The 26,156-nt window shown below is 37.7% G+C and overlaps 4 protein-coding genes across 7 annotated transcripts; all 4 read left to right on the top strand.

Annotated features, from left to right (window-relative positions):
* The first annotated feature begins 422 nt into the window (after positions 1 to 422).
* On the top strand, positions 423 to 4,527 carry bloc1s4 (biogenesis of lysosomal organelles complex-1, subunit 4, cappuccino). Its single transcript, XM_020634687.3, has 5 exons — positions 423 to 798; positions 1,846 to 1,917; positions 2,001 to 2,102; positions 3,124 to 3,258; positions 3,475 to 4,527. Exons 1-5 carry the CDS (start codon positions 481 to 483, stop codon positions 3,571 to 3,573), a joined length of 726 nt encoding a protein of 241 aa, XP_020490343.2. The 5' UTR covers positions 423 to 480; the 3' UTR covers positions 3,574 to 4,527.
* A 737-nt stretch (positions 4,528 to 5,264) lies between these two features.
* Positions 5,265 to 9,771, top strand: LOC109984504 (nuclear transport factor 2). The gene is made up of 5 exons (XM_020634688.3): positions 5,265 to 5,375; positions 6,517 to 6,637; positions 6,842 to 6,913; positions 7,211 to 7,309; positions 9,455 to 9,771. Exons 2-5 carry the CDS (start codon positions 6,533 to 6,535, stop codon positions 9,569 to 9,571), a joined length of 393 nt encoding a protein of 130 aa, XP_020490344.1. The 5' UTR covers positions 5,265 to 5,375; positions 6,517 to 6,532; the 3' UTR covers positions 9,572 to 9,771.
* Positions 9,772 to 9,989: 218 nt separating this feature from the next.
* Positions 9,990 to 15,422, top strand: rrm2b (ribonucleotide reductase M2 b). Its single transcript, XM_020634686.2, has 9 exons — positions 9,990 to 10,171; positions 10,689 to 10,853; positions 11,140 to 11,256; positions 11,430 to 11,563; positions 12,555 to 12,649; positions 12,756 to 12,889; positions 13,953 to 14,057; positions 14,263 to 14,376; positions 14,770 to 15,422. Exons 1-9 carry the CDS (start codon positions 10,124 to 10,126, stop codon positions 14,920 to 14,922), a joined length of 1,065 nt encoding a protein of 354 aa, XP_020490342.1. The 5' UTR covers positions 9,990 to 10,123; the 3' UTR covers positions 14,923 to 15,422.
* A 1,565-nt stretch (positions 15,423 to 16,987) lies between these two features.
* mtdha (metadherin a) lies at positions 16,988 to 24,704 on the top strand. 4 transcript variants are annotated; one of them, XM_065947943.1, is made up of 12 exons: positions 16,988 to 17,497; positions 18,261 to 18,359; positions 18,457 to 18,568; positions 18,755 to 18,922; positions 19,120 to 19,170; positions 19,410 to 19,511; positions 19,823 to 19,900; positions 20,054 to 20,125; positions 20,462 to 20,589; positions 20,896 to 21,006; positions 21,097 to 21,196; positions 21,310 to 24,704. In XM_065947943.1, exons 1-12 carry the CDS (start codon positions 17,150 to 17,152, stop codon positions 21,375 to 21,377), a joined length of 1,437 nt encoding a protein of 478 aa, XP_065804015.1. In that variant the 5' UTR covers positions 16,988 to 17,149; the 3' UTR covers positions 21,378 to 24,704. The 4 variants fall into 4 exon arrangements, with proteins under 4 accessions (XP_065804015.1, XP_065804014.1, XP_020490367.1 ...); XM_065947942.1 differs by having other exon boundaries at positions 19,820 to 19,900; XM_020634711.3 differs by having other exon boundaries at positions 17,000 to 17,497; positions 19,341 to 19,511.
* Positions 24,705 to 26,156: the final 1,452 nt, after the last annotated feature.

The raw sequence follows: 26,156 nt of genomic DNA, 5'->3' as shown, positions 1-26,156 counted from the left end.
TGAATGCAACTCTTTATATCCTGCAATACTTTTTTTAACCAAATGATCAGAATCCTCTTTGTATTTTTTAAATGTCCTATTTGTTTCAGATTATAAATGTTACATCTTTTTGAATTAACGACTGTTCTGTCAATCCAGATGCTACAAGATGTTGAGCTATCCATTTTTATTGTAATGATACTGCAGTGGTTTATCACAGTGTTTGTGACTATATTTATGTGTTTAGTTTTCTTTAGGGGCAATAAATGTGGGTTTTATTTTTTTCTTTTAATATATATTTAGTCTTTGATCCATTTTTTACATATTAATAAAATAAACTAGGGATACAAATTAAAAAGGGACAGTACAGTTATCAACGCTTTATTGCGCATTACACTGTTTTGGCCCTTATGAGTCACCATAGCGAGCACAACACACGTGACCCAGTCATTTGACAAGGCAAAACAACACGGCAGTGGTTCAGGAAGACAGGCGACAGACATGGACCTTCATCGAGTGGACAGAGTTGGCCTGCTGTCTCCCCTGGAGGAGTCCAGTGCTGAGATTAGCAGAGACAGCGGCATCGTGTCTCAAAGTGCGAGCAGTCTGTCCATGGTGAGTGAAATCCTCAGCAGCGGGACCGTGTCGCAGAGCCCGAGCTTTGGCGCAGCGGCTAACCTTATCTCCCAAAGCCCGAGCCCCGACGAAGCAGCAGACCCCGGGACATCTGACCAGCACTACCCGGAGCAGGACGACGAACTCCTGAGACACACCGCCTTCAGCTACTCAGCCTACATCCGGGCTACAGCTGGAGAAGAGGTTTGTGCTGAGGGCTTTACACCAAGTCTCACTTAGCTAACTCTTCGTTTATTAGAACGGTTTAGCAAATTATACGGATGTATCACTGCAGTAGTCATGGCTAATAAATCTTTTCTTAAAAAATATATGTTTTTTTAGTTTTTTATACAAAAGAAGGATGTATTATTAACCACCAGGCCAAATTTCAGCAATGAAAAAAACGTAGAAGTTTATAAAATGAAGCTTCAAAATCATGAAAAATGTAGCTGTATTCTCTCCTCTCGGATGATGTGGGCGTGTCCATAGAATGTGCCGAAGCCACGCCCACTCGCGGAGAGACGTTCGTTAACGAGCAATGCAGCTCTGACCAACGACCATAGCCAACGACACAGTGGTTGCTAAGCGACACTGAAGTCGTAAATTGATTGGACTATCTCCCCTGAGTTTACTACTATGGTTTACTGTCTAGGACCTAGGGCTAGGAAGTATGAAATCAACTTGTATTTATTAGTCCTTAACAAGTCGGTTTACTGCAATTTTGCAATTTAAAAATTGAATGTAGGTGTAACAAATTATAATAAAAAATAAACAGCTTATTGAGGGGAACTCCACTGGTTCACTTCAAGTGTTACTGTGATCATATATTTAAAGCTAAAGACTCACTTTTTTGTCCAATGCACATTATTAATTATGTCAAACCAGAGAGGAAACCTGGGAGACAGTTTTCTTAACTTGTAGAAACAGACTGTTTCTTTTCCTAACTTACTACTGATGGCAGGCTGAACAGGGCTCTGAGTTAACATTAAGTGGAAATGTGTGATTTGGAAGAAGCTTAGCTAGCTAGTTGGATTTATATGCAGACAAAGGCTCCTATGTTTTGACTCTGTGGTTCTTGCGGACACAATTTGAAGGCTTTTAATAGATTTACAGCTTTAAATGATGTTTGGCCTGAAGTTGAAGTGAATAAAAAATGTCACATATGCCTTAGGTCTACTCTGTTTGGTTTCTACATAGTTAATATGTTTGTGATAATTTCACAGCCTTCTCTTTTAATGATATCGTTTCTAGATCCTGTGCTTGGAGAAGAGCTTAGAAGAAATGCTGACACGGGTGGATGAGTTTGTAGGAATGCTGGACATGGTAAGCTCAGTCATGCTTTGACTATGAATGATTATGCATGCACCATATCTCGTTTTATGTCTAACTCTTTGTTTTTATTGTAGATCCGTAATGATACTTCCCAGATAGTAAATGAAAATCTACCTCAAATTCAACAGAAGTCTGATGAAATGAGACAAATATACAGAAGAATTGATAAGTTAGAGGTAAGTCATCATACTTATTTGACACATTTAAAAAGGTTTCTACGATATACAGAAAATTCAGTTTGACGGTTTTTATAAGACACATCTTTTAAACTACAGAAACTAATCAGAAATGAATGTAATGAAACATTCAAACCTATTCTTTAAAGTGGTGTGGGGCTGCTTTGGCTCAGATGTAGAGAAGGTCACATTTTAATCGATCGATTGACAGTTTGATCCACAGCTCCTGCAGTCCACATGTCTGACCCCAAAGTGCTCTGAAGGCATAGCCACAACTTATTCAATGTATGTAAATGGGATTGTAATGATAGACTTGGCTCTTTGTTCAAGTATGGATGTGTGGAAGGCTGTGTGGGATCTGTAATAAGAACTTTAAATGACCTGAAGACTTAAAAGATGCTCATTAGGGCAGCAGTAGCTCAGTCTGTGAGGACTTCTCACTTACCTGTTCAGTCAGCTCATTTCAGTTCATGAAAATTGGGACTGGGTGCTGGAGGGTTTACTGAGCCCTGCTCTTGAGCAAGGCACTGACTATTTAAAATCTAGAGTCCACCCAGTCCGAGACCGAGACAAGACAGAGTAAAAATGCTTTTGATTGCAAGAAGAGACTGAGAGCTACAAAAAGTGGTCTTGAGGCCGAGACTGATTTTGAGTCCTCCAAAACTAGTAAACTACAGAGTTGTTTTTCTAACTTTTCTTGTACTTGTTTAGTTAAGTCAATTTTCTTCCTATGAATTATATTTTTTGCTTTTAATTATTACATTTTCCTAATGTTTTTAATGCCGTTTTTATCGAACACCTTTCAAAATCCCTTATTGGCCCTCCATTTAAAAAAATAAAAAATAAATTAAAAAAAAGATCAAATATTATTTTCTTCACAAATAGGCAAATGCATGAGCTTTTGAAGTCTTCACATTTATTATAGTTTAATGTTGAACTCTCTTGCATTAAGTTTGTCTCACCAATGTTTCATAGACCAATGTAATCAGCTTTTGATGTATTATTCTTGCTTTGCCTGTAGGCCTTTGTAAAGATGGTTGGCGCCAATGTCAATGCGATGGAGGAGCAGGTCACGCAGGCAGAAGGAGAGCTAGGAACATTGCCGGGTGCTTTCAAGAAAATCCTTCGCACAATGAGTGTCCCGGGGTTCTTAAATGTGAGAGCTCCTTCATGTACTTGTGTTTCTTTCCGTTTGTCTTTTCTGTTTGCTTGCCCATTAGCTTTGAGGTTCAGGCTGTTTATTGTATTAACAGATGTGAAACAGAGAAACTTTTCCCAATATTTTCTTTAAATCTTTCTCAACAATTCTGTAATTCTACTCCAGGCTGTGCTATTGATTCATTCAGATTTCTTTTTGTTTGTCAACTAACAGAAACCGTCCAGCCCAAGAAGACCAGCACCACATCAACGTCAAGAGATCCCCAGTGTGTTCCGAACAGACGATTATTTCCCATCACAGCCAGAGCAGTGACACACGGGAGCATTTAACACATAACTTGGTTCTAACCTCAGAGGCCTGTTGGGTGAAACTGTAGAGAGAACTTTTACTGCCATCCATTGAACGAGGAGCTATTGGTGCAGTGGCCTCAAATAAGCAATAGTAGCCTTTATGAACAAGTAACTGGAAGTGATGTGTGAAAGACATTCTGCATTTTGAGTGTCATTTTACTGGCAACAAGATGAAAGCACTGAACTGTAGCAAAATGATTTTAAAAAAGTGCCTAAATGGGTCTTAGTTCTGTCTTGTTTCACAATGTTTGAAGAAATGTCAGATATTGGATTTGTGACAAGTCGGGAGGTAAAAGTCATCCAGCATGCCTATAGGACACTGTAAAGAAGGAAGGCAAGAAAGAGCTCTGAAGATCTACAGATGTACAACATGAAAATAACCCAGCTTTTTTTTTAAAAAGGACATTCCTGTAAATGGTGTTTATAAAGACCTGCACGCTGTTCATGCATTAATATGCATTTCTAATGTTTCTGCACTCTCCCTAAACAAAATAGATCTTATCCAGTCAAGCATTTAATGTCTTCCATTTCAAAAGATTCACTTTTACTAATAGCCTTATGTTACAGGCTACGGATAAGAGTTGCCTCATGGACATGGCACTACATCTTTGATAGCACCTTTTTTAACAAAGCACACTATAGATGAGCTATCTTGGTTAGAGAGACTATGATGAATTAGAGTTTGGCCTCAGGCTGGAGTTACTATTGAATTTTGTTCCCTTGGATATGGTCCTTTGGAGATCTCTGTACCTTAGAAATGTGATGATGCCCTTACCGATCCAAAAACAACAATGGTCACAGCTATGATTAATTATTAGATTATTTGCCAAAGTAGTTTTAAAAACAGATTTTTCATTTACAGGATATTTTATGTTGATGTTTTTAATACAATAATTAAAGATTTAATTGAGACACATTTGTGTTGATGTTGTTTTTGTCAGTGTACCTCCTGTTAAAAAAAAAAAAAAAAAACAGGGTTCTGTGCATTGATTTGGTTTGTCGCAGCGGAAGAACTCCGTCCTCCTTCACTCCTGGCAGAAACCGAACAGAATCACTTGACCTTCTTTGGTCATCCAGCAAGGGACGTCAAAAGTGAATCATACCTCAGAGGAGAACCCTATGGACCCTATGTGCTACAGAGAGGTAATCCAAATACATCATGGAATTGAATTTCAACATGTATTTAAAGCAATTTGGGAATTCAATTTTTTACATGAAATTACAATGTAATATTGGAAAAACTTCCTGTCAAACTCAAGTTTTCATGAAGAGCTACTGTTATGCTGGTCTTTGGTATGCAAACATCACCATAAGTACTACATTTGGAATAACAAGAATATTTGTTTTACATTTAAATCTCTATTTTTGTATTATTATTATTATGATAACATTTCTATCAAACTTTAAAGTTCATGTCCTCTCGAAATAATACGCAGTTGTTTTTGATGCTGTTCCTGCTGTATTCAAAATTCTTCTGTGAGAGATTCTGGGCATCAGAATACATTTTACAAATTGTTCGTAGGGAATTCAGTTCCTTTTTTGAGTTTAAAAAATATTAAAACATGTATAAGAGAAATAACTCAGAAGGACACCTGAAGTGAAAGACCAAGACTTGGTTGTCCAGCAGATGGCGATGATGTAACGCCTGTGGATGCTTCCTGCCATAAAATCCAACAGACGAAGAAGAAGGAAGGAAGCGGGAACAGCATCAGCCTCGATTTTACTGACTCCGTCTCCACGCTGGCTTGTCTGCTGATTGAAAAAGTAAGCACATTTTTATACAGACATAGTCAAGAAATGGTTTTCAGTCAAATGCTTACCAGCAACAACGTACTAAAAATCACCAGCGCTACCATGGTTATGTTTAGTCGATTTTTACGGCGATACAATGACATACACAATTCACAGAGAAGCCAGTGTGAGCTAATGCTAGCAGAAAGTTTTGTATTGGATAAGTTATGACGGTGGCTCCCGCTGTAGAAATTGTTTATTAATAGTTTTCTGTATGACGAGGTCTGCATTAGCTAACCTGCTAAAATCCCAGGCTGGACCGGTTGTAACTTCTGATGCATCAGAAGTTTTCCGTAGCCCCCTTATTATTTACAGTGTATGGTAGCCTCCGCTAACAACGTACACACACTTAATAAAGGTACAGAAAACAACTGATTGAATGACTAGCGTATATCAAATAAAACATCTGAAATATTTACTGTGTTTTTCAATATATATCAATCGTTCATACATCTAGAACTAATGGAGAACTCTGACTTAACTAGAGAGTAAAATATCTATAATATTAACTAACAGGTGTTTCCAGCTCTTTGTTTATATCTATTACATTTGTAATAAGAATCTAATAGGAATCAATCCATAGAATAATTCAAACCACTCGTTTTGTTAAAGTTTATAGATAGTCTGAGAGAAGCTGAAATCAGAGGACCACATTGACAAGACATTTTAATTCTTCTGTGTCCCATTGAAATCTGAAGCATAGTTGGAGAGAGTTTGAACTTGTTTTGATGTACCTCTTGGAAAATCAATGAAGTGCCTGTAGACAGTGAAGCTTGGCAACATAACGCATTCATATTGTCTATGTTGACCTTGTGTTTGAAACCTATAATTACCTTAGTAGAGTACTGAATTTAGGGTCAACGCATAATATGAAGGTTGAGTTGTGAACTTGCACTAAAATAGACTCTTAAGAAGCTTTTTAATGTTTATTTGGCTCCATGTCATGTCTCTTTTACCTTTAAAACTTGTTGACATTTTATTCATCTGCACAGTATTATTTTGAACCTTTTTATTTGAAGACGCTATTAGAACAAGAATATTAAGCTAAAGAAGAGCCTTCTATCAACTGTAACATGGACTGACTGCTAATGACAGGACTCGTCTCTTCTTACAGATCCAACGCTTCAAAAATGGCTGGAGAGAAAGAAATATGGCAGAAGATTGGTGAAGGCTTTGTTCAGGCATATTACAACCAGTTTGACAATACCAACAGGATGGAGTTGGGTAACCTATATGTACGTTTGTCAAGTGTCCATTTAACTATGGCCAGCTCTGATAAAAGTAAAAATCTGCAACATCAACACATGATGTCCATACCTACAAACCTAATGCCTCCATACTTATCACTCATTGTGACAGTTACTGTTGTGAATGATTTGAAACTAGGTTTTAAAAAAATGGTATGCATGCATTGAATATATTCTTACACATGTTTTTAGTCTCCTGAGGCCTGTTTGACGTGGGAAGGAGCACCTTTTCAAGGAAGAGAAGCCATTGCTGCTAAACTAGCTGTAAGTATCAATTGAAAACAGTGAAAAGGATTTTTTTTTTTAAAGGCCAAACATGTTTTGGTATGTCTGTGTGCATTGTATATGTATAGTGATGTACCATAAAACAGCCATTCACAGGTAGACAGTTGGCATAGATAATACATTGTGAAATTTGCACACTTTGCACGTTTATTTCTGTTGTCATTGTCATTCTTCAAACCTTTTCTGGTGCCCTTAGTTTGCCACAAAAAGTGAAAAGACAAAACGATGGCGTGTTCTTCTGTATATTCATTGTAAACTCTTGTTCTTAATACACAGGGGCTGCCATTCAAGCGTATTAAGCATATTATCACAGAACAAGACTTCCAACCCACAATAGACAGTTGTATCCTCATCATGGTGTTTGGGCAGTTACAGGTAAGCTAGTTAAAAGAAATGTCTTTCCCTTTTTTGATGACTTTGTGTGTATAAGAAAATAAGCTTGTCTTCATTGGTTTACCTGGTGTCAAGAGGCGGGTCAACTGGCTGTGTTAAGTCATTGTCTATTCCAGCGTCAGTGTATGCGTGTGAAAAAGGCGGTGTAATTCATTAAAGACAACATCAACAACAACAAAAACCAAGAAATCAGTATAAAACTAGATTAAAGGAAGAATGTGCAACACTTGACACACCAATACAGCAGAAATCAAGTTTATCCTGTGTAAATGTCTCTCTGAGTCATGACTGTCTACAATGAGTGAGAAGCTCGAGTCCCACCAGCTGTACTGTTGTCGGGCTGTGTTTACATCATGTTTACATGGACGGGACTGCCTTGTGTACAAAGCTGTGAGTAAGGCTGGGTATTGTCAAAAACCTCGCAATTGAATTTGATTTTTGATTCTTTGTGTCACAGTTCAATATTGATCAATATGCTTCACGACTGATTAAATGATATGCATAGATGACAGAAATACCAAAATAATTACTTACAGTACTGTCTGCGATCTGTTAAATAATAATTGTGTTGATTTAGAACAAACTGACTCCAAAATGTGTTTTAAAGACGTTGATTAGTGATGTGGTGACTCCATACAACACGGATCACGGTGTGGCGACACCCACATTACCATGGAAAAATGGATTTCAGGATTTTCTGAACTGATAATGAATTGGGGGAACATATATTTCAATGCACTGATGAATCAGTGTTATTACTCAGACCTAGTGGGAAGTGTTATAAATAAATGGATTGATTTTTTTTTTTAAGGAGGTCGGGTGATGAACAAACTGCTATAAATATGTGATGCACAGAAACCAATGAAAGAAAATCGAATGTAGTTTTCCTTGTCATTGTGTATTTACAATGAAAAGCTGTCACTGTCTTAGACTGGAAAACCAAATGATTCTGCTCACCTATGAAACATTACATCCTGTCAGAATCCTGTTAACATGATTTCAGTTTTACCACTGAATTTATATGACAGTGACTGTTTATAGAGTTTTTAAAGTTCACATGTTACAGGCAGTGGTCTGTTGCACTAGCTTTGTGTGTCTTAAGTTTGAAGGTGAAGTTCACTCTAAACCCTAAGTGCACGCTAGTTAGTTGACATTTTTTGGTTACACCACAGAGACGTAAGGTTCATCTTAACTAGTAGGATGTAACGTCCAAACAAAGAAATTACATTTTAACTTCATGTAACCAATCAGTGACGAGCATTTTTCTAAAGGCAGTGTTTGTTACAGTGCTGCCTCTCAGGTTTAATAGTCTCTGAACAGACTAACTGCTGTTGATCCACAAACAGAAACAAAACGTTTGTAAAATATAAAGAAGCATTATGATTATAGGTGATAACTAAACACTACACCCTTGAACTGCAGCTAATCCAAAACAACAACAGTGACACCGAGTGGTGAATTCTTCAACTACACCATCAGGTGATTTAACTGTCGTTTGACAGATTACATTTTCTCTGCTGTGGGGGGGAGCAAAGTAATCATACATATCCGAGGGATATACTCTATCCTGGAGAATACACTGCTGACACCAAACAGCCAAAAAAAACGTTCTCCTCCTTAGCTTTCAAGATTTTTCACCTTTAAAAACGGTAACCATGACCACCACATTTTACGAAGGACGTTACAGCTACTAGGTGCTAGATGTAAGGTGTGACTTCTGCCTACGTTGGAACTATCTCAGCTAATACAACACCTTAAATCTTAGTAGTGCATAAACTCCGTCCTAAATTAGAAATGACATTCTTACTACATTTGAATGTAACCCGGAGCTGGTGCACCATGGTACTGGTTACCCTTACAGCTCAAGATGATCTATTCCTAAAGTGACCCCCCCCCCCCCCCCCCCCCCCCTTCTTGATACCTAAAAACTGAGACCAACGGTTCCTGCATTACCCACTAATCTTGCTATGTGGTACACGAAGTAGATCCACAGGTATAACACCTGCAACATTTTTCTAATGCAACCTTCTGCTTGTGTCTTTATTAAACACTCTGTACACCTTTTCAATCTGACTGTTGTCGCAAACAAAAGTTTTGCTGTCTCACACTCTCTTGTCTTCATGATAGGTCGATGACGATCCACCAATGGCCTTTCATCAGGTGTTTATGCTCAAGTCCCAAAACTGTGCGTGGGCCTGCACAAATGATGTTTTCCGGTTGGGGATACACAACATACCAGTGTAACAGTCCAGATATCTTAGCTTTCACACATTGACATCCAGCTTTGAATTCATACCATTGTCATGCTGTCATTATAAATGCTGGGAATTATATTAAGTTCCTCCATGTTTACAATACAAATGTAAGCATGTCCTCCGTGCTAGAGATGTCATATGTTATAGTACAACACATTCCTGTCCAATAAACCTGTCTATTAATCTGAAGTTCATTGTGTTACCCTTCTTTATCAAATGCTTGTATTTCCATTTAGCCTACTCACTTTCTTTATGATCAAGACTGCGCTATGAGTGACTAATAGCAAGGTGAATGTAGGTAACTTATAATAGAGATTGAGGGGTTTTTATGTGTAATCAGCGTAATTTCCAGAAAGTGTCATCTTACTGGGGTTTTGTAATAAGACATTTCTCGTCTGACCTCTAGAGGCGCTAAACTCTTCTGTGGTCTGTTTAACCAACAAAGCTGCAGCTGCACACATAAAGCAAGGTTATGACACAGAGCAGCAGCTTGAAGAACCAAACTCCATGACATCGACGGTGAATAAAGTGGCTTCAAGAAATGGATCTACTGGAAATAGATGAGAAAAGTGTTGAACTGAGTGATACGGTAAGCAGCTCATGATGTAACGCTAGCATCAAATTAATCAGTGTCCCTAGCACGTTGTTAGCGAGTCAGCCTGTTTTCCCAGTTAATGGAGACATTAGTACTTCAGACTTAGGCTTTTGTATATCAGAGTAAAGGTTAAGTTTTAGGTACAGAATGTATCCGCTTTAAATGTTACCCTCTGTAATGTTAACTAAGCTAACCGTCAGTGGCAACAATACAGAAACCTTTAATGTAGAGTTGATAACACACGAAGACAAAGGCAGAATATGAAAAGAGCTTTGAAACACATTTAAACTAGCTTAAAAGGGACATTTAATTAGGATATATGCTTTGTTTTGGGGTGCACGCTCTAATGCGCATGCGCAGTGGCCTACTTTTATTTTTAAAGGTACAGTTCCTCTGATTTTAGTCGAGCCAAAACTCTTAGCAAACAATTTCGAGTACTAACCTTACTAAATATTTGGTATTAAATATGTTTGCTTACGTTATAAATGTTCACTTTCTTGCTTTATTGTAGAATGGCTTGAAAGATAAAGACCATGACTGCTCAAATGGTTCTGCTACAGAAGATGAACCTTTGCTCCGAGAAAACTCCAGACGGTTTGTCATTTTCCCCATCCAGTACCCCGACATCTGGAAGATGTACAAGCAGGCACAAGCCTCATTCTGGACGGTGGAGGAAGTAGGTGTTTCACTTACAAAAGAAATTATCTGAATTTTGCAAAATAAAGGAAATAAACACGTGCTAAACACGTGCGTAAAGACCTACCTTTAGTTGTATTGATAAAATGTAGTCGATTTTATCTAAATGAGAAATTATTGACTTTCAACTATGCTATCAGACTTGAACTTGTAATGTAACAGCCTCAAATACTAACTGTATAGGATTCAGCTGCCATCTCTGGAAAACAAATTATCAATCAACGAGAAACACATTTTTATGTTTATGCTGATGTTGGATTTTTCAGGTTGATCTTTCCAAAGACTTGCCACATTGGGACCGTTTAAAACCTGAGGAAAGACACTTCATCTCCCATGTTCTAGCCTTCTTTGCTGCAAGTGATGGGATTGTCAACGAGAACCTGGTAAGAGGGTTCACTTTCAAACTGGCACCCTTGCAAGCTGCCAAAACATCATATTTCTTTTATAAAGAAACAGCAAAATCTTGCTGCCAAATCTTCAACTTCATATTTCAGTTAAATTTGAGGTTAAATCTTTTTGTGTGTGTGTGTGTGTGTGTTTCTGTCTCATCTAACAGGTGCAAAGGTTTAGCCAGGAGGTGCAGGTTGCGGAAGCACGCTCCTTCTACAGCTTTCAGATCCTCATTGAGACTGTTCACTCAGAGATGTACAGCATGCTTATCAACACTTACATCAGGGACCTTAAGGAAAGGTTTGTGTGTTTCTGTTTTCTGTGCTTTTTTTATGGTCCAGTCTTAACATGTGATGCACAGTGGGTCTGAATTTTATTTGTGTTTTAATGAACCACAGCAGGGTACAACATTTGTTACTCAAAACTATTTAATTCAGAACAAAACAAAAATCAACAAGTCGGATACATAAAATTGGTTTAATCCAGTTGCTATGAATTGTAATGACACGATAAAGATCTAACCATATCCTTCTGCCTCGGTACATTGAGAGTAACTGTATAACCACATACAGATACATTTAATCTTCTGAAGATATGACAAAGTTGTAAGACCAGCACCTGCTCATCACAGGCTACATCAACAGAAAACTGTGGTCATGCCTGATGTTGCATTCTCAGCTGCTGTTAATTTGAAGACAAAAGCTTCACTCACTCTGCACCAACTGGCTGTTCAAAAAGTATATGAACTGAATGTATTTTGTTTTACATGTTTGCTCCATTTACTGTGGTACAACACTGCCTCTCTTCTCTGCTGTTTACATGACTTGCTGCTATTTATTTATCATACCAAGTCACTTTAATCATCACTTGTCACTTTATCTTGTCATTATCTTCAAATACTGTCTCAATTCTCAATTCCCCCCAGTTAACTTCATCATTCATTTTTGTACTGTATATACCCCCTGTTTTTATTTGTATTTATTTTATCTATTCTGTTTAATGTGTATTTGAGCTTTCTTGTCTGTCCTGCTGTAACGCCCGAATTTCCCCTCTGGGGATCAATAAAGTACTATCCTATCCTATCCATTTATGTAACTATCTTTACAAGCCTTCCATTGTTTTTTTCTTTATTTGAATATTTTTTTAACTCATGTTGCTCTCCTAAAACATTAACTACATCAAGTTCAATTCACAGTTGAGTCTCTAAAACAAGTGCAAGTCACTAGATACTTATCACATGCTGCATGTTTAGTGATGGTTATATTGTGTGTCTTATGCGTTTGTGTCACAGGGACAACTTATTTAACGCCGTTGAGACAATGCAGTGTGTGAAGAGAAAAGCAGACTGGGCCCTCCAGTGGATAAACGACAGCAAATCCTCGTTTGGTAAGGAAGACAAAGCGTGATAGTGTTGGTCACATAAGAAAGAGAGTTTCTCAGGTAGATGAGACTTCCTGTTATTAAAGGAAGTTTTTACACTTTCTTCCCTTAGGGGAGCGACTTGTGGCTTTCGCAGCAGTGGAGGGCATCTTCTTCTCTGGCTCATTCGCTGCCATCTATTGGCTGAAGAAGAGAGGACTAATGCCAGGTCTTACCTACTCCAACGAGCTGATAAGCAGGGATGAGGTAAGATATATTTTAAAAACAAAATAACATGTAGTTTAATCTGTCCAATAGAGCTTCTATTTTGGTACAAAATAATTGTCCATCCAATGATTGGAAGGATTTGTCAGAGCATTTGATTTGGAATGCAGAGAATTTTCAACAGATGTCACAAGAAATGCTCCTTATTTTTTAATTACTATTGAACCTTTAATGTTAATTACATTTATGCTAGTTGACTGGTATGAACCAGCTAACCAACTGTTGATTAACAAACATTTAACAACCATTTATAGATGAATGAATCACTTGTTTGTAAAAAACCTAGTCATCTTCTCTCACTTAAAATGCAGCTTTTGTTTTGGTAAAACAGCTTTTTTTTTTTAATGTTGAATAGATTAATGAATGTTGTATGGGTTAATGAGTGTTCCTGATGATTTAAAGCTTGCTGTAACCTTTTAGAGAAATGTTGTAATTGTCTTATTTATACTATGCTTTTAAAGACCATTAAGTTCATAGTTGCACACCATTATCATGATGGAAATCACTTCCTCTGCTTATTAGCAGACCTACAATTCTACAATTCACTTAGCAGACGCTTTTCTCCAAAGCGACGTACATCAGAGAGTAAGTACAACACAAGCAAGGATCTAGAAAAAAGGGAACAATGTCAGTAAGAGCAAACGATCAGCTTTGAGTCTGATTGGACACACAGGTGCTGACAGGAAGTGACCAGAGGCAAAGCACAACATTGAGGGCAGTTCTTGAGAGCTCTAATCAGTATAGAAACCATCTTATAAGTCATTGTTATCAAACAAAAACCATCGTCATTACCATCATCATCATCAATAATATGGAGACCATCATCATTAAGTTAGTAGGTATTCATGACAGAGCTGGGTCTTTAGCTTTTTCTTAAAGGTGCAGAGGGACTCTGCAGATCCAATGGATTTCTCTATAATACCTCCAGTGTTTCCCCTACCATTATATTGGGGGGGGGCTATATCTATATGTTGTATTTTGTTGTTGTTTTTATGGTCAGTTAAGAATTATTTGAACATGTTTATGGATGTGTTTCTTGTTACAGGGCTTGCACTGTAACTTTGCCTGCCTGCTGTACAGCTACCTGTTGAAGAAGCCGTCAGAGGACCGCGTGAAGGACATCATCACCAAAGCTGTTAGCATTGAGCAGGTCAGCCATAGTTGTAGTATACTGTATATACCGTAATTAGTTTGTTTTTTTATTTTGTATTAATATTGCCTACAATTATAATATATCAGTTGTAGCTTAACAGTCAATTGTCATTTTGACTGATTTTTCTGATTTTTAAGTACCTAAATATTCAGACCATGACAGTTGTGGAACTGTTTGTAAATACAAATGTTTGGTGTTGCAGGAGTTTTTGACGGAGGCCTTACCAGTGGATCTCATTGGAATCAATTGTTGTCTGATGAAGCAGTATATTGAGTTTGTGGCTGACAGGCTTCTCACAGACCTTGGACTGGCTAAGGTAAATATATATATATGTTGTGGCTTTTCATACCTTTATTAGAGAGATAATATAGTGGGTAACATTGGAAATCAGAGAGAGAGAGAGAGAGAGAGAGAGAGAGAGAGAGAGAGAGAGAGAGAGAGAGAGAGAGAGAGAGAGAGAGAGAGAGAGAGAGAGAGAGAGAGAGAGAGAGAGAGAGAGAGTTAATAAGAACAGTTAAAGTGAAGGACCCCTGGGTTGAGAAGAATTAAAGTCTCACTAAAAATATGACCATAGTGGCATATGACTTAGATATTTACTAGTTACATTTTATTTGGTAACCACAAGATGTGTGGGTTTTACTTTAGTTTTATCTTTGTAAAAGATAAAACTTTGTGTGTAGTAATATTTGTTACTCTCCTCTCATTCAAGGTTTACCAAGCAGAGAATCCATTCGACTTCATGGAATCTATTTCACTAGAGGGGAAAACCAACTTCTTCGAGAAACGAGTTGGAGAGTATCAGAGATTTGGAGTGATGTCGAACATGATGGACTGTGAATTCACTCTGGATGCAGATTTCTGAAACTACGGTTAAATAATGTTGTCAAGATTTGTTACTTTTGTTACTTTTAACCTATTTATTTCTTCTTTTTTTGTATAGAGGTACTTGCAAAAAATAAATCTAAAATACCTTTAAAATACCTTCACAGTATAATAAAGTACAAAACAATGGTTGTCAGGTTACAGTTGCAATTTTCAGCAACCATTTATGTTGTTTTTTACAGTAGAGTTTGAGAATTATAACTTGGGTTTGTTAGTTAGCAGTCAAATAGCTTGAAAAATGTAACTGGAAGAAGAAAAAGCCTTGAAAACGCTGCTAATTGCTATTTAAGACTTCAACAAACTTCTGGGCAGGTATATGAACAGTTAAAGTTAAAACGTTTATGAGATGATAAAGGTGATAATTCTGTAAGAAATGGGGCATTTAAAGGTGGTTAATATCAAGAATATATTCAACTGAGGAAGCAGTGATTTGTTTTAGCACACATTTGAATGGTCAATAAAATGTTTTGAAAATGATAATTTCTTAGTTCAGCTGTTTTCTTTATTCATGCTGTTTCAGCTACTTTCACACAATTCATCTTTATTTTTTATCCTGCATACTTTCACTTCTGAAACCATTCAAACATGTTTTAAATCTGATATTTTTTTACAACACTTGATATCTTGTTGATTGTAGTTGGCAGGAAATGTTTAAATCTTGCTATATCTCCACCTGCACCACATACAGTATAAGTAAACTGACATTTGTATCTCAATGTTAACATGCTGAGGCTGATGGTAGGCTTATATCATTATTGAAGGCATCTTTTTCTGCGTATGCTTGAATAATAGTAGGTTTTATGATAACTTCTACTTTGGCTTGAGTAGTTTTTTTTTGCAAACTTAAAATAGTTTTGTTTGAGTACAGTTTAGTTTATGTTTACTCTACTTACATCTGCAGAATATATTTTATCACTCTTCCCTAATAAAATGAGCTTTTATCTTAGATGAAGTTTCTGTTTGACAAAATATTTGTCTTTTTTGTGTTCAGTTCAAAATCTACTGTCTCAAGAAAGTAACTAAAAGGGACCCTCTAGTTCAGATGACACCTCAAGACACTGTGCTCCTTTCAGGACTTAGGCTACCCTTCAGCCAGTTGCTTGCAGATTGATCTGAGAATACTAATAGGTTACTGATTTAAATGGTCCTGGCTATATTTAATATTCAATGATTATACTTCAGTTCAAAGTGTCTTACATACAGAGCATACATAAACTATTGGCTATTCACATAGAACTTCCTTCCTAGTCAAAGTCAAAGTCAAATTTGTTGTCAATTTCAAAATATGCCAGACATACAGTGGAATCAGAATTGCGTTTGTCTCCATCCCACGGTGCAATACAACCAAAATAAGATAAAATAAAATAAAATAAGGTAAAATAGATAAAATAAGATAAATAATATTTACAGTAATAAATTCTAAATAGTGCAAAACAAAATGGTAAATAAAATAAAATTTAACGAAAAAGTAAACTTGAATAATGGGCCATGTCCTCTTCTGTGATTCATCAAATATGCTCTTATTTAAAATAAAATAAAAAAAAAACTAAAGAAACACGGAATTTCAGTGCAAATCATCAAATCCCTACTGTAATTAATATATTATTAAATATATTTGTGTCCATTAACTTTGGAATATAATGACAGCCAACTTAAAAACGGCAGCCTTATATGAGGGACAAAAAATGGCTAAAGTATAAATAAATGTTGGTAGAAATGCATACAATAATGTACAAATAAATAAACAATTAAATAAATGCATCAATAAATATATAAATGCTGAAAACAATACATCAATGAATAAATAATAAATACAATTTGTTAATGAAAAAGGCTATTTATATATTTTTACATGTATTTATTCATTTATTAGCGTATTTCTACAGTTATATATGTATCAATGCATACATTTCCACATTAATTGAGTTATTAATTTATTTATACTTTAGTCATTTTTTGTCCCTCATAGCCTTAAGGGTGACTCGGTAAAAATAAATAACCATGCTTTATAGAGACACTGCCTAGGTATTCACTGAATCTAGCGTCCTAAATGAAGCGTTTTTGATTGAGTGTGAAATGAGTTGTCCTGTTATTTCTCGACACGGTGAAATAAGGTTAGCCACTCCTCCGCTAGCATCATAGACTGTAAGGTTAGCATCCTGTTAGCATTTAGCTAACCGTTAGTAGTGTTTACGCGATATCGAAAGATGGCTGGAGACCTGAAAGGCTTGGCGCTGGAGAAAGCCGAGCTGCTTTCCACCCATTTGAGGGAGGCCCTGTCGCTGGGTAATGAATATGTTCGGGCCCAGTTCGGAATAGATTTGGACCTGAAGCCTGAGCAGTACCCGACGTGGGTCATCCTGTCCACGGCCGCTGTGGGGGTGCTGGTGTTACTCAGCCTGTCCTGGGCCGCTCTCTGTGGCCGGCTGCTGGTCAGGAAACAGCGGGGATCCCCGATCACCCAGGGCGGCGCTGAGCCCGACAAGGCCAGTGTGGCTAAACCTGCCAAACCAGAGGAGCAGAAGAAGAAGAACAAGAAGAAAACACCTGAAAAGGTATAGTAGGCACCGTTACAGTGCAGTTAGGTCACAACGTTTAGTTAGGCCCATTCATGCATGTGTCCAGAAACAATTCAGCTAATGCGGTGTATAAGCTGGTTAGCCTTAGCGAGCGTGTACATTTAAACCCATTGTTGTTTTATCTACACAAGACGTTCAACATGGGCTACAGTTAGCCTGCCACATGAACGACATCACCATCACCCTGTGCCACACTTACAACATGACCAAAAAACCCAGTTAGTTTGAATTAAAACAAACCACAATGTGAAGTTTTAGCCTGAGCTAGCTTCCTTAGCTGCGTGTAAAGACATCTGTCAAAGAGGGAAGCTAGGTCAAGCATTAACGTTAGCATCACTTTGCTTTAGTTAACTTTTAAATCAAAATTGGGAATAAACGTGTCAGACAAATAAATTGTATTAGTAGCTTTTGAACCTTTGAAACCTCTATGAACATGGTAGGTTAACTTAAAGCTGTTGATTAGTCAGTAATGTAAATATTTTAGAAACACAAAGTGAGACATAAATACTATAATAGTTATTCAATCCACAGCCAAACGTGTCTGTTTTCAAGATTCATAGTTTACAGAAGAACTAAAGAATTGGATTTGACTAAAAACAGAAACAATATTTCTTACGTGTGTTCAAACTGTAATATTTCTAAATAAAAGGCATGTGAATAGACTTAAGGTAAGTTTCTTGTTTATTACTGGGTGATTAACCTCGTCTTGTTAACTATATGTTTATCTTTTTCCCCTCAGAGGACTCAATCCAATGGACAACCAGTGACTGGAGCCCAGGAGGAAGTTAAAGTGGCTGAGCCCGTTTCTAAGCCCGCCCCGCTGATCAAAACCGAGAAGGTATTTTACATTTGCTGCCAAAATAAAGCGATACAATCATTCCAGCAGCCTCGCTTTGTTGACTTGAAATATTACTTGTTTTTCTTTACATGTGCAGGTTCAAGTGGTACTGGCTCCAGCTCAGGTGAAAAAGAACAAAAAGAAAACTAAGGCGGATGTGAAACCAGTCCAGCATGTGTCTACGACTGTTGGAAAGGAGCCTGATGATGGTAAGAATCAGCTGTGGGATAATTTAATGTTAACTTCCTACTTTCAAAAAGGCTTACTAGTTTTAGCCAGTTTACAGCCTCATTTCTGTGTAGTCAGCCTGTTGGTTAAATAAATCATCTAACTCATTCCCCATGTTAAATACATATCAAGTCAACTAACTGTTGATGTTTTTTTGTGTCAACAAGGTGCATGGGAGACCAAAGTCAGTAACCGAGAAAAGAAGCAGCAGCGAAGGAAGGACAAGGGCCCAGAGGACTCTGGTAGCCCTGGAGGGGTGGATGCCTTGAAGACCAATGTGGAGGCCCCTGTAGCAACAGCACCTACCAACACCAAGAAGAGCAAAGGACACAACGGTAATCATCAAACACGTTATATAGCAGCGATTTGTTGTGACACTGTCATTAAAAGTGTGATCAAAATGTATTCATACTGAGCTTAGCATATATGTAGCACCACAAGTGAACAGATCCCTGATGGCTTAATAGCACTGATGCACGTTATGTGCATGTTGTATGTTACTCAAGCATTGTTTCTCTCCACAATGTTTTAGAGTCATTGCATTCAAGAACAACTGGAAAAGGGGATGCACCCAGTGGAGCTGGTATGAATAAACCTTAACAATTATTTTATGTGACTTTAGTGGAAAAAAATATTTCAATGCATCCCTTTTCTTTTCTTTTTTTCCATTTTCCAGCTAAATCTTTGTTTAATATCAAGATACAGTGATGGATGCACAACACTGTCAGTCTGACCTGTGTTATCTCTCCTCAGTGCCTTCAAGCTGGAGAGAGGAGCCTTCAGTGAATGGCGGAGGTTGGACTGACATTTCTTTGATCCCAGGTCAGATGGGTGCGATGGAGGGAGCCAAGTGGAGCGCCATCCCAGCGACTACACTCTACAGAGCCCCACCTAAGCGCCAGTCCTGGGCCCAGGAGACCCAAGGTAACACCTTGATCTGGGTAAATCTTTTGAAAGCACAAATCAGGATATTGATAGTGGAGTATAACAGTATGAGCAATACAAAGTCCTTTTTTCAAGAAAGATGATATGGTTGTAGAAAAGAAATGAAGAATATATTTTCTGATGTATGTTACCTTTGCTATATATTGCTTTTGCTGTATAAAACATACTGATTTCCTTTTTACCAAATCAGTTAGTTTGTTTGACTAAATCACCACATCAGAGCTTCACTGTTTTTAGTATTCCGGCCATAAAATCCCTAACTTATGTTTACTGTGTGCTCTCACCAGCAGCATGGAGTGGCATCGATGGCCGGATGAAGACTGACCTCAACCCTGTGACCTTTTCCATGCTGGGACGAAACACCACAGGTTGGAATTGAGCTCACCACACTGTGCTTACAGGATGATTCATAAGGAGAATGTCTGATGTAGTTTTTTCCCTTTTTTCAGCACAAATTAATGATTTACTACTCTTTTTTGACCTCCCACTCTTTCTCAATCTCCTTCCCCCTTCTCCTTTAGACCCAATATCAAATTCAATTGAGCTTCAGTGGGCAAGCAGCCCAGATGTTGACGATGAATGGTCTGGATCCAGTGAGTATTTCAACAACTTTTCATAATAATCACTTGGGTGAAAATAATAAATGTGGCTATGTTATAAGGTACAATCCTTAATTCAAATGTAACATGTGTGTTTTGATTGGTTTAAGAGATGCAAAAATATCCCTTCCTACACAAATACTTTCAAAAGCCTCCCGTGGACAAGTGTTAAGAATTTGCATGTGTGCTAAAACACTCAAACAAATGCATTCATTAGTCCAATGAAATTGCATTGTCCATGTTGAATAACATTCTATCCATCTGCTTCTAAATTCACAATATTTTTTAAAGCCATCCTATTGATGAGATCTTCCTCGTTTGTTTTCATAGATGGGACTGCATCAGCGGACCCCAGCTCTGACTGGAATGCTCCAGCCGAGCATTGGGGAAACTACGAGGAGCCTCCTGTGTTGCTGACATCAGCACCTCCACCAAAGGAACAGCCTGTCTCACACAAGGTCTCACTTACTCTTTGCCAAATCATCCACGTGGCATAGTCCGTCTGTTAGAAATCCCTCTATATGCAAGGCCTTAATACGAGTTTTGTTTTATTGCCTTTTTTATTCTATTTGGAACATCATTAGGACAGCAATACAAACACCAAGATGATCAACACTTCATCAAACAAACAGAATAAATGTTGGATCTTTCAAATCCTTATTCATGTTTTTCCCATCCCTCGTGCCATCCATCTATCACGGACATCACTTTTACTTTGACCTATTTATTGTAATGTATGATTAACCTTAATATTTTTATGGCAGGTATCGGAGGATGAGAAGGATGCTGAGGACCCCTCTGACGGGGCAGCCAAGTCAAAGAAGAAGAGGAAAAAGAAGAAGAAAACCGAGGAGGAGTCTGCCCCTGAGGCCCAGGTAAGAAAAAAAACAATAGTCTCCAGAGAAATGAACATCTTGCACAAAAGATTCTCCCTGTTTGACCTCATTGCATATGTTTGATTGTAGACGCTAAGCACAGCGCCCCTGGTCGATACAGTGGTGAAACCCCAAGAGCTGCCTGTGCTGGCTTCTAAGAAGCAAAATCCAAGCATATCCTCCTCTCAGAGTAAGTGTCAACAACTCGTAGTTTAATTCATTTTTACTCGCATAAAGGAAGAAAACTCCTTCTAAACAGTATTTTTGTTATTAAATACATTTTCCTTTTTAACCTACTTGCAGAGAAGTCTGAGCCGACTGTGGAGCCTCCGAAGCCCTCCCAGAAGAAGAAGGCCCGAAGGGAAACATGAAGTCTCATGACAGGTCCAGACAGAGCATATGCAAATGATTGTTAACTGTGTCACATGCAATAACTACCAGGTACAGAGCGTCTTTCAGAGATACATCAACAGTTTATCAGTTCATGAAACAAAGAGAAAACAAGCAGTGGATAATATCTGCTTGACTTAACAAAGAGATGAAATGTGGTCCTATGGACTGAAAACTTAACTAATTTGCACTATTTGCTACTCTGCAACCAGGTTGGAGTTTAGGGGAAGTGGTGGCAGTGAAGGTACATGTTCATTCAATAAATATTATTTTTATCACAAGTGTTTTTTTCCACCCATTGTTTAACTTGTGGTATTATAAGTTTAACTGTGGTAAACCTGAAAATCCATCACGGTTTTTTTTTCTACTATGAAAATAAATGCCACAAGAAAAACAAACATATTTATTCCCCAGACAAATGCACTCTGTATTTTCCCCACATGCCCATAAGACCACAAATATTAACGATTGAATTAGGTTAGCGTAAGCTACATTTTACGGCTGGTCTTGAAAAGAATTGGTTCTGATTTTTTTCTAATCTATCTCAGTACAGAATCACAAGCCTGCACTTAACATCTTCGGAAAATGGGCTTAAAATAGTCCAAATGCATTCATGATAAACTTAAGAGCTCATCAAGCATCCAGAAAGAATCTGAGTAAAAATGAACTTTTCTCCTACAGATCAAACGCAGCTCATTTTTCTGTTGAGACTATTCATTTTAACTTTGTAGACACGACGCATGTCATTTTGATCAGCTTCTTTCTGGCTCCACACAAAGTAATGACACATTGACTATTAGCATTGTTCACCCCTTTATAAAATGTTTGAGCCACCTGTGTAAGAATCTTAGGTGGAAATAGAGGCCCCCTTTTTTTAAATTATTACTTTCAGATGGTAAAAATAGTGATAGCTTACAAAGTGCTTTGTTATCCATATTATAGTAAGCAGGTAGAATACACAATGCATTGATTAGAAAACTGAACTTGCTCAGCAGAAGCTCGATAACCACAGCCAATATTAGACATCAATGATGAGTACTAAATTCCTACAGCGAAAAAATAAATGTCAGTAACACTCGTCTTTAACCATTCTTACACATTGCTCTTGCTTGCTTGAAATAGCTGAATAGCTGCTGTGTGACTGTTCTTATGATTGGCTTGTGGAATCAGTTTAAATCTCATAATTAATGTTCAAGAATGACAATGCCCAGGTCAAACCCAACGTGAGGAAACGTTTCAGAAACTTAAATGTCAATATTTCAAAAGTAGTTTGAAGCCTATTTCTGAGATCTTTAAATGTTAATTATTGTATATGAAGACCCCCCCGCTGCCCCCCCACACACACACACACACACACACACACACACACACACACACACACACTTTTTCCATCCACAAAGTGCAACTACAATGACGGAAACAGGTCGCAAAAATCTGCAGTGTTAGCCAAATCCATCACTTTTTTTGTGTCCCCACACACGTCTTAGTCTCATACATAGTTTTGTTGCCATATCAAAACCATAAAAATAAATCAACATTTCACCCCACAAAACAAAGACAGGCTCTTGAAAATGATATCCCTGACTGCTGAAGCCTTGTATTCAATTTTGAACATTGTAAATTGATTTAATGCCCTATTTATTACATTTACAGTGTAATCATTTTACTACAGAATCACCATAAAGTTAGTTTGGGAAACATAAATGATCAACAGTGACCTTTAACTTTATCAGAATACAAAAGAAATGTGAACTTCATCCGTTACCTATCCGTAGTGGCAGCTGTTGTCATGGTGAATTCTAATTAAATCAGAACAGCGCAGTTTGAAGTGTCCTGAAGACAGAATCTTCTCAGTCTTTTTCCTACAGTTTAAACCACCACTTGACTGTCCATTCGGTGATGGGTTGTTCCAAAGAGTTGTAGTTTTGACCAAATATTGTTAAATGCACTGCAGTCTGAGGGTCAGAGCCGGCTTGAAAACACTCAAGAAGTGTTTTTTAGAAAGTTTGTTAAAATTATGAAGTCACTTCGGAGCACACCAACAGCTGAAAAGACACAATTCCGTCTGATATCTAATTCCAAGATGTCCATATTTAAGTTTGAAATGTGGGCCATTGTGAACAGATTCTGGCTTTACTTTGGGGACTGTTGCTAACGGCTATGTAGAGAGCACAGTATCTAGTATGAACCACCAGGGGGCACTGTAACGTGAAGTAAAGATGGAGTGGGTTAATCCCATAAATCAGTAGCACTGATCTTTTGTCTCTCCACTTTTATCATTCTGAGTGCATCTGTTTTTACCTGACTAAACTGTGCGTTGATTTTCTAGAGACTTAACTGTCCCTTTTTTTTGCAATCTATGAATTGTATTTTTTTTTTTTTTTAACAGCATTTTCTTCCAGTTTCTGTGCTAGAAAAGCCATGCCATATGTACAGATTGTAAGGGCTTTTTCCAGTTCTGTGATTGCACTGTGCAAAAGGCAGCAAGGAGTTCCTTTTTGATGTCAATGACTTGTTTTGTACTACCTTTTTTTTGGAATGTGAAATGTGTAACTTTTTGAGGTTTGCACCTGAGTTCCAGACTTTATGATTTCGGGGCGGGGGGGGATGTTTGGGGTTAACAATGAAAACATAGAAATATGATAAGGAGCAGCTTTAATTTTACATCAGAGTTGGTTTAAAACAAGACACACACATACACGATTACACATATTTAACATATATTAAACGGAATCTAATTCCATTGCCTTAACCTGTAGTTGTATAGAAAGTACATTGGCATCTTTTTTTTTTTTTTTTAGAGTTTCCATCCAGTTGCAAGTTTTGATGTCAGAAAGTAATTTCATCTTGCATGTCTTTGATAATAGTACTTGTGTACATGAAATAAGAACGATCTCTTGCTTTATCTGTAAGTACTTGTTCCTGGAGTACAACTTAGTGTATATACTGTACTAGCTTTTTAATGAGACAAACTGCAGCTCTTTCTGTGCGCCTCGGATGGAGCGGACAGTAACAGGATTGTGTTTTTAGGCAAAGAGTCTTAGAGCATCAACATGTTGATCAGATGGTATTGATACATAGTGTTTGGTAGACCTGATAGAACAAAATGATATGTCGCTGTGGCTTCAGGCAACCTTTTTTTTGTTTTTGTTAAATTTTTACTGATGATTAAAATCCAATCTATGTATTTATATACTTGTCTCTAGAAAGCAGTTATGTGAATGATTTTGTTTATTGAGAAGATATAAATAAAATTTCTATGTTTGTTTGGTAAAGATGAAAAATAAATAAGAATTGCTTGATATCAAGTCATAGAAAAGCTGTGTTGTCTCTGAGGATCACTAAGTTTGTTTTTTTACTGTAACTTCAAGTCTCTTATTTTTAGCTTTTATTCTCCAGGGACTGTAATGATTCTTCATGTTTTGAAAGGAAAATAACAAACATTTCATAGATGGTGTAGCACCACAGGCACAACCTCATGAATAAAATCATCCTAACTTAGTAATAAATTCACATTAAATCATGTTTTGTGTCTAAAATAGCCTAAAAATATAAATAAAAAGCACCATGCTTTTAGCAGAATTCCAATCATGCAGCACTGAAATGATGCTCTCTTTCTGACCTGATCTTGTTTTGATGTTTTCTGTCTAACTAATCCCCAAACTGTGATTAGTTCAATGTTGATTCACTACATGTGACTGAGCAAATGTGTGTCAGCAGCCTGGCCCCGGTTGGAGTGGTTCTAGTGACCATTCTGAGGCCAGACTTCTGCCCCAGTCAGTCGCATGGCACGCTTACAGAGCCTGACCTCCTCCTCTTCATCACTCCCCCCCCCCCATCCCTTATCTCTCAGTTTATTTAGGATTTACTCGCTTTTAATCTCTCTCAATCTCTGGCTCCCTGTCCATTTACCTTCACTTCAGAGGGATGTCATGTTTTGTTTTGGAGTGTTGTGTTACTTACTCTTTTATGTTTGTGTGTATAAAAGGCAGATGCATTATAATAGTAAAGGTCACTCTCTAATGGACGGCCCAGCAGTTGCTCTAAACCGTGTTATGAAAATCGCTTGCTAATGCTGCCTTAAAAAGATCTTTCCAAAGTCCTCATGTCGGACCGGAAGTGCTTTCACCAAAAAAGTGTGGCAGCATTAGAGGGCAAACCTCACAAATGAGTTCACCCAAATACTGGCTTTTGGTTTGAATTTAGCTCATACAGGCCTAAGAAAAACATGTTGAATTCCTGCTGTTATGTCCTATGTCTACACCTACATGAATACTTTATATTAGAGATGAAACACTTTCTGTAACTTGTATTATGGAACATCTTAAAATGGACACTCCATTGCAATGTCCTCTTCAGCCTGTGCTTCTAGCCTTTAAAGAGGTGGCAGTCTGGACAGTATTAAGTCATGGCAGGAGAGGAAAATCCCCTAATGTGACGATGATGCGGTCCGCCCACCAGAGCTTAAAGCTGTGGTCACCGGGGCCCATCTGTCGGGCCTGATCCAGGATGTTTGCACAGACAGGGGACAAAGTGACCTGTGCTAGAGATTCATGTTGTTCTAAAACTGAGAGAAAAACAGAAAACAACAAGTGAACATTCATGTGTTTAAAAAGTGAAGGTCAAAGTGTGCAAAATGTCACATTGAGACACAGACAGGCTGACGTGTGGGGAGCACTGTCATTACCCCCTTCCTTCTCCTCTGTGCATTGTATACATTATTCCTACACTGGAACAACATACAGGTCTACAAACTTTAA

Source organism: Labrus bergylta, chromosome 19, assembly GCF_963930695.1.
Source record: "Labrus bergylta chromosome 19, fLabBer1.1, whole genome shotgun sequence".
NCBI lineage: Eukaryota > Metazoa > Chordata > Actinopteri > Labriformes > Labridae > Labrus > Labrus bergylta.
This window is presented reverse-complemented; position numbering and strand designations above follow the sequence as displayed.